Source organism: Capsicum annuum, chromosome 5 (genome assembly GCF_002878395.1).
Source record: "Capsicum annuum cultivar UCD-10X-F1 chromosome 5, UCD10Xv1.1, whole genome shotgun sequence".
In the NCBI taxonomy this organism is placed as follows: domain Eukaryota; kingdom Viridiplantae; phylum Streptophyta; class Magnoliopsida; order Solanales; family Solanaceae; genus Capsicum; species Capsicum annuum.
The window spans coordinates 182679691-182687952 of record NC_061115.1 but is presented as its reverse complement, the minus strand read 5'-3'; the positions used below and the strand labels follow the sequence as shown (position 1 = coordinate 182687952).

General features: G+C 33.5%; 1 protein-coding gene across 4 annotated transcripts; it reads left to right on the top strand.

The window, feature by feature from the left end:
* The first annotated feature begins 1499 nt into the window (after nucleotides 1–1499).
* On the top strand, nucleotides 1500–5529 carry LOC107870979 (prohibitin-3, mitochondrial). 4 transcript variants are annotated; one of them, XR_007056058.1, is made up of 5 exons: nucleotides 1581–2075; nucleotides 3532–4027; nucleotides 4137–4181; nucleotides 4719–4905; nucleotides 4986–5529. XR_007056058.1 is itself a non-coding variant. In XM_047413289.1 (4 exons), the coding sequence occupies exons 1-2, from the start codon at nucleotides 1722–1724 to the stop codon at nucleotides 4021–4023; spliced, it is 846 nt and encodes a 281-aa protein (XP_047269245.1). In that variant the 5' UTR covers nucleotides 1581–1721; the 3' UTR covers nucleotides 4024–4027; nucleotides 4137–4181; nucleotides 4719–5529. The 4 variants fall into 4 exon arrangements, 3 of the variants coding, with proteins under 3 accessions (XP_016573195.2, XP_047269245.1, XP_047269244.1); XM_047413289.1 differs by having other exon boundaries at nucleotides 4719–5529; XM_047413288.1 differs by lacking the exons at nucleotides 4719–4905; nucleotides 4986–5529 and having other exon boundaries at nucleotides 4137–4272.
* Nucleotides 5530–8262: the final 2733 nt, after the last annotated feature.

Genomic DNA, 8262 nt, shown 5'->3' with positions numbered 1-8262 from the left:
CTCTTCAAAGACCAGATGTATTTTCCTTGACTCAGGTAAGTTTTTTTCTTTCTTTTTGTGTAAATCTACCTAATTAGTAGTATACATTGTATTACATTCAGACTCTTTTCTTTACTTGTGTTTTGATATTTTTTGTCAATTCATGTGTGTTCTAGATATGACTGATCTTGTTTGGGATATTGTTTTTCTGCGCGACGCCGTGTGGGAACTTCGGAGGCAGGTTCATGACATGCAGTGGGAGTTGGGCGCCGTGAGAGCAAGGATGCTCCGAGAGATTCGCAGGCTGAGGAGGGTCTTGCTGCTGTCTGTTGACGATTGACCGGCTAACAATAATAATAATGATGATGATGATGATGATGATAATAATAATAATAATAATAATAATAATAATAATAATAATTAGGTTATATTTTTTCTTTTAACGTGTGTATTTTTATTTTTATTTTTATTTCAACTACCTACCTAATGTATTTTGTTTTTGTTTGATGAAAAAATAATGTTTTTGTCTATTTCTTCTTCTCAGCAAACATGTCGACAATAGAAAGTAAAGAACATTTTTGAATCCAGTAGCAATAGCAAAAGTTTTGAAACATATTGGTTATCTGTGGCAGAAGTTGTTTTGTGTTGTTCCAAACAGATTACTCATATATTGCAACAGATTACTCCTCTGTTGCAATAGATAACTCGTCTGTTGCAACAAATGATCCATCTGTTGCAACAGATGACCCATCTGTTGCAACAGATGACCCATCTGATCGATTCATGTTACGGACACTATATAGAACCATAAACATAAATCCACCGTATGAGTCTTTCGTTACAACATATTACTCACCTGTCGCAACAGATGAGTGATCTGTTTAAACAGATGGCTCTTATGTTGGATTCATGAATGGGTTCTATCCATTGTTGAAAAAACAGCAGTAGCAATGTACCTAGATGACAAATTCAACTAAAAATCATAATTTTACTAACCAAAGTCACTTATGAAGAATGCCAAAGTGATGTACGAAATAAAATTTGACCTAAAAAATTATTCAAGTAGCAGCAGTAGCGGTAAAAACAACAACAATAGTTGACAAGAAGAAGATGAAGATAATAATGAAGTAGAAAATGTTGATAATGAAGTTGAAAATGATGATAATGAAGCAGAAAATGATGAATAAAGCAACAGCAACAATGAAAAACAAAAATCACAAAGAGAGAAAACAACAACTGAATGGGAAGAGAGAGAAATACGCATTTTTTACTCTGTTTCCTATTATATTAACTAACATTTGGATCAAAGTATAAATTTAAAAAAACTTGTGAGCTATTTTCAATCTTTTCAAACTTTCTTAATTCACAATAAAATAATTATCAACTTCACTTAATTATTAAAACTTAGTGACCTGCACTTTATTTTCGAACTCTTTTTGTCACTTTTAACGAAATGACCCAACTTTCATGGTCAAGCGCTTTCTAAATAATTTGCAAATGTGGCATAATAAAACTAAAACAACAGTCCTAAAATTGGCTACCTGGATAAGTAAATGCATTTTAGAACTGGAGCCCCATATAATCCGATTGGGCCCGATCCGACCCTTTTTCAACCCGCTTAACCAAATTCATCCATTCGGGTTTTTCTTGAACAACACTCCACCTTTTTCCAACAAAAACCCAATATTCTTCATACCAAAACGCTAAACAGTAAACCCTGTGTGAATCGAAAATAAAAAAAAATGGGTAGCAATCAAGCAGCATTATCAATCCTCAAATACCTAGCAATCGGCGCAACAACCATCGGCGCCGCCGCAACTGCCGTCAATTCCTCCCTTTTCACCGTCGACGGCGGTCAACGTGCTGTACTTTTCGATCGATTTCAAGGAGTGAAAGACGAAACTGTTGGTGAAGGCACTCATTTTCTAGTACCATGGCTTCAAAAACCTTTCATATTTGATATTCGTACTAAGCCTCATACTTTTTCCTCCTTCTCTGGTACTAAAGATCTTCAAATGGTTAATATTACTCTCCGTGTTCTCTCTCGTCCAGAAGTTTCTCGTCTTCCCACTATTTTCAAGACACTAGGACTCGAGGTATAAATATTGTTGTATGTTATTGTATAGACGAAACTGTTGGTGAAGGAACTCACCCGTTTGGTCATAGATTTTTCAACTAGTATTTGGGGAAAAAACTTTGACAAATAATGTTTGACCATACAATTTATCATTATTTGACAAATAATCTAAATTCTCAAATACTAATAAATTTCAATTTTTGTGAACTTTTAAAAGTTAAATATGTTTTTCAAATATTATGACCAAACACGTGATGAATTTTCACCCAAAATATTGCTGCATGTAATTGTCTATTACTATTAGTATTTGAAAATTGCAGTTGTTTTTTTATGATTTGCGAATGAAAAAAGTGAAAATAACTCTTTTGTTAGTGTTTGGAAAAAGTGTTTTTTTTTTAGTTCAACTCCTGTTTATTAACTGTCGACGGCGGTTACTGTGCTGTACTTTTTGACCGATTTGCCGGAGTAAAAGACGAAACTGTTGGTGAAAGGAACTCATTGTTGTTGAATTTTTGTGAAAGAAAAAAGTAAAAAATTGAAACAGTTTTTATTGTTTTTGTATTTTCATGAATGAAAAAAAATGAAAATAGCTTTTTGCTGTTTTCCCAAATTCTGAAAATTTCAAAACTTTGTGCCAAATGTATTTTCAGTAGTTTAACTCCTCTTGTGCCCTGAAGTCTCTCATCTCCTGACATTTTCAAAACTCTGGAGCTTGAGGTTGTGAATTTGCGTATTTTGTATATAAATATTGCTGCATAATATTGTACAGAGTTTTTTTGGCGCGTATGACATGAAATTTCTTTACTAATAAATTTGTCCATAAAACAAGTTGAATTCCAGAATTTTCAGTAATTTTAAAAACACTGAAAAGCTGTTTATACTTTTTAGCACTCCAAATTACTCACAAAAGTTCCAGAAGTTTCTCGTCTTCCAGTTATTTTCAAAATCCTACATCTCGAGGTTGTGAATTTGCATATTTTGTATATAAACATTGTTGCGTACTAGTATCCTAGTATTACTCTAGGAGTTTTTTCTTATTCCATTTCATTTACTATTTACTGTATCTAGCAACGTATTATTTTGTGGTAGCTACTAGTAACTGTTCCATTTTAGTATGCGTTGTCGTGCTTTCTTTAGCATTTGTCGTAGTTTCTTCACTCCCATTGTTACTTCCTTCAAACTGCTTTGTATTGATTTTACTTGAGCCGGTGAAACAGCGTATTGGGTGTTCTCCAAATTCCAAATAACAACTTCAAATTGTATTTGAAATTTGATGGCCAAATGCTGATTTTCAAATGAAGTGAAAAAGAATTCTCCGAGAAAAAGTGAATAATACTCATGGCCAAGCAGGTCCTAATGTTTTCTGTATTTGTACATAATCCTATATTTAATTTTTTTTCTGTATTTGGTATTTTATTGTATATAAGGATTTATGTATATTATATAAGATTAATATTTTCAGTTTACTATTACAGTACGATGAGAAGGTCCTTCCATCCATTGGCAATGAAGTTCTCAAATCTGTCGTGGCACAATTCAACGCTGATCAGCTTCTCACCGAGCGCCCCCAGGTGTCTGCATTAGTTCGTGAGAGTTTGATTCGTCGTGCAAAGGATTTCAACATTGAGCTTGATGATGTGGCTATAACACATTTATCATATGGTACTGAATTCTCTAGGGCTGTGGAACAGAAGCAGGTTGCCCAGCAGGAGGCAGAGCGGTCAAAGTTTGTAGTGATGAAGGCTGAGCAAGAACGGAGAGCGGCAATTATTAGGGCTGAAGGAGAAAGTGAGTCTGCTAAATTGATTTCTGATGCAACTGCAGCTGCTGGTATGGGTTTGATTGAGCTTAGGAAGATTGAGGCTTCGAGGGAGAATGCTTCGACCTTAGCTAAGACTTCCAATGTGATTTACTTGCCCAACCAGGGGGGGAACATTCTACTGGGACTGAATGCTGCAACACGCTGATTAGGTAATTAGGTTTACTATCGGTCTCTCGCTGCTAGTTTTGATATAAACGCTTAGCCCTCTGAGGTTGAATATTGTGTAGTTGATATGGTACAATTTAATTGCTTCTGTAGTTATTACACAAATCTGTGCGGAATTGGAAACTGATGTAGTACAGAATTGGGAATCAAGAGCAGAGGTCTTCTAACTGCCAAATGTCTGCCTTTTGTTTTAACCATTGCTGAAGGAATCTTGATAATCAGTTTATCATTTTAGTGTACGTGCTTGTGTCAAATTGTGGAACGAATCCATCAATAGTGTGGTTGTTGCACTGTTTACCAACATGGTGATTTTGTCTTCTGTATACAGTCTGTTCAGAATCATCTGTAAATGCTATCGGAGCTAAGTTTATGAGTTAGTATAACTGTGACTCATAGAAATTACAGATAGAATGAGCACAAAAGTTGGAGATTGGTTCATTCTTTTTTGTTATTGTAGCTTTAGAATAATGAAGGATGTTAAGGGTGGTATAGAATGTCAATAACAGGTGCCAGAATATTGTTATATGCAATATATCCAACCTGCCAGAAATTTTCTCTGCTCATCTGGTATATGAGTGGGACCTTCCCTATGTAAGCTGTGCGAATACTACATTCTTTTTTACACTTTTAAATTACTTGACTTAAATAAGGTTCTAGCACGAATCATTGATTTTGATTGTTCTCCAAGGGAATGTTATGAGATTAGAAACTGGAGATCTTTTCTATACTTAATCGTGACAGGCTCAAGACATAGCAGAACCTGTGTTGCAAGAAACGGTCTTCCTCTGTAGTATAATTATGGAGATTTTGAAGCTGACCGCCTCATCAATTCATTAAAACCTAGTCAATCTGGCGCCAAAAGGTAAGTTCTTAGGTTTTACTTACTATAACCTATATAATGGCCAAGTGGATGAGTAGTTCTAAATGATGTTTTGTTACTAGCTAATCCGAGTAAAGCTATAAAAAGAAATGTTCACTCCACAAGATTCTGGTGGATTTGGAAATCACGCAGGGGTATCCTGGTGAGCTGTTTGCTTTCTTTATTGCTTCGCTAGCAAGCTTATGATTGTTATAGTTTGGATGTGATTTCGATTTTCTCTGAAGAGGTTGTGTCTTCGCTTTGCTACTACCTCTTGTGCATTCATCCGGATAAACTTTTTGCTGTCCTTTTTGAGGTCACTGGTTCAGTTCGTGCAATTCTAGTGGCATTAAAAATTAAGAACTTGTTTAGGGGAAGCACAAATAAACACACAGTTTTCTGATAGAAGAATGTATTTTAGGGGGGTGGGCGGATGGAGAGCTCATTTGAGGCTGCGTAGCATAGGAACTTACTTCGTTTTGGTTTAAGAATAAAGCAGCACTGGAGATTTGACCTCTCTGTTGAATTATTCTGTAATGTATGATTTTCTGGTGATCTGTTTTGTTGAATTATTCTGGAATGTATGATCTTCTTGGTGTAATTAAGCATGAACACGTATCCTGTCAAGTCGGTCCGCTAACCACGACATGTCTGACTTCTGAAATTCTTGCTGGAGGAGTCAACTGAAATAGCTTGAAAGCTACTATTACGTAAATAATACTTTTCCTTGAGCTGAGTGTCTACCTTCCAAGTAAGGGGTGTTGGAAAATATGTTTTATAAACACATACAAAAATATACATAGAAGAACACAAAGATGAAGGCTTAATAATTTGAACAACTAACACAGGATTAGAGGCTTGAAACACGCACAAAACGCTTCCTAAAAATGATATTTGCTCCCTCTCCTGTGCGAGATTGCTATGTGATTTGACGCAAATAGTTTTAGTGGATATGACAAGCCTTTGGATTTCTGTATCAAGCAAATAATGAAAGGCTTTCTGTATCAAGCAAATAATGAAGATAATCCTATTGAAAAGCAAGAACTCTAATACTTGATCATTTGTGAGTAAAAAAAAAAAATGTAATTTGTAGAGAGTTGAGAAGAAAGCAAAGTTATTCTACAAAACAATACTTGAGGAATTTATATAGTTTGACTTTTAACCAACACACCCTTTCATAAGAGACACAACCTTTTAATAAAAGACATATCCTTTCATAAGAGCACACTCTCTCAGTAAAACACATATCCTTGCAATATAAGTCACACCATTTCATTTAAAGACAACTGTTCATTCAAAATCTTTTTAATTAATTGATTTTAAACAAAAAATCCAACAATCCCCCACTTGTTTAAATATAAATTAGGATACATAGATCAAGTTATGTTCACACATAGAGTAATGTATCTTTGAACATGTTACCTTGTGATAATATCAGTAACACTACACGCATAAATATTTCATTCCTGCTTTCCACTCAACATGCTTAACACTTTTATGATCATGTGCTATTCAAAATTCATGAATATTTATGAAAGCAACTTCAACTCTCAATTGAAGCGACACCACTTCTATATTCATATAAGTGAAGTTCTTTCAGTGTCTTTGTCATATTTGAGACACTTGTTCCTTGAACTGAACCTCATTAAGAGTATTAAAACTCAACCCTCCAATCTATGACACCTAGTACTAATATATCTCTTACTTAAGTACTGAAACATCCACGAATCAATAATTTGTTGTTATCCGTTGAACCCATAACTATTTATTTTATAGTGCTAGGTAGAGTTGCCATTATCGGCAAACCTAATTAAGGAGTTTTTGTATGACCATACTTGAAGATGTATTCAACAACTTCCTTTTAATAGCATTAGTAAATAGATTAATCAAATTCATTTGACTCCATCAATGTGCTAGAAGTTATTCCATCTTGAATTGACTTTATAAGTTTTGACTTCTCATTATATAATCTTTGTATGCTCGAGCTAGAGTGGTTGACTATTACAAATAGAGCTCATATTTTACAAAATCAATGGATTCTCTTAATAATCTCAACAACTCAACTCCTTTAACTTTCTAGTCTCTACTAATGCAAGATTTTCTTGGTTTCAAGAAATTGTACCTTCTCACAAGGTAAATATTCATTATGTGATAAGTTTATTTTTCTCACATTTTTTATACCAACTTGAATCAATAGATCCTTATAAAATAATATGAAATTTAGAGTTTCTCAAATCTTTTGTCCTTTAAAGAAAATCAAAACTTAACTATTGGCCCTTCCAATAGCATTTGTTTACACACGTTAATTAGCCACGATTTTTCATCATCATGGACTGACTCGATCTAGGATCAAATAGGATATTGCCTACTTTTGTGTTTAAGTGACTAGATTTATTTAGCACTTTTCATGCAATGAGATTAACTCAACACTTATCCCACCTATTTTATTTAATCTTGATACGTAACATAGTACCAATTTCTCCAAAATCCTCTATTTAAACTATGTAATAAAATATCTTATGATTTCTTTCGATCAACGTATCGATAAATTATCACACAATATTATATACCCATCAATAATTGTAAGATGAAGGTATACTACCTATCTTAAATTTGTGCTCTTAAAAACTATATAAATAATGTTAAGTCTAATATTGACTTCTAATCACAAGTTACAAACACCCACATTTTAAACATATCAAGTGATTTTCATATACATATAGAAAAAACTCAATTCACCAACTTATATTGTCTCAATCTCAAATTCACTGATAACAACTTTTAAATATAGACATGCACTATATGAACTTTATACATGAATCACAATAATCATATAAGAAAATATTCTTCTTAAAGATATTAAGCATTAGAAGATCATCACAAATATCATCTACCCTATATAGTACTTATTACATTAATTAAACAAATTGAATGTGGAGCATTGTTTCATTTATCGATAGTCATTATTATTCCTTGGAGCTTCCACATGGTACAAACATTTTCAAATAATCTTCTGATATTCTTACTGCACCTTATAAAAAGTAGGTATAAAATGCCAATTTATAAAATAAATTCACAAAATCACAGAAGATAAAAACTCATAAGTAAATAATAAGTAGGATTAAGTAAATAAAACCCCTTATCACAGCTACTCTTTTCTTGATCCATATCAAAGTACGATTGTAGCACCGTTTGACTCCAGATCAGAAAACAAAAAGATAAAAAAAATTGACATAAGCACGCACTTCTGCTTCCACTTAGAAGGTGAATGGAAGTATTCACCGAAAATCCTTTAAGGAAGAGTTCCATTCTGGTGTTATTCCGTATAAGTTCCATTCAACTAAAATTATGTTGCAACAT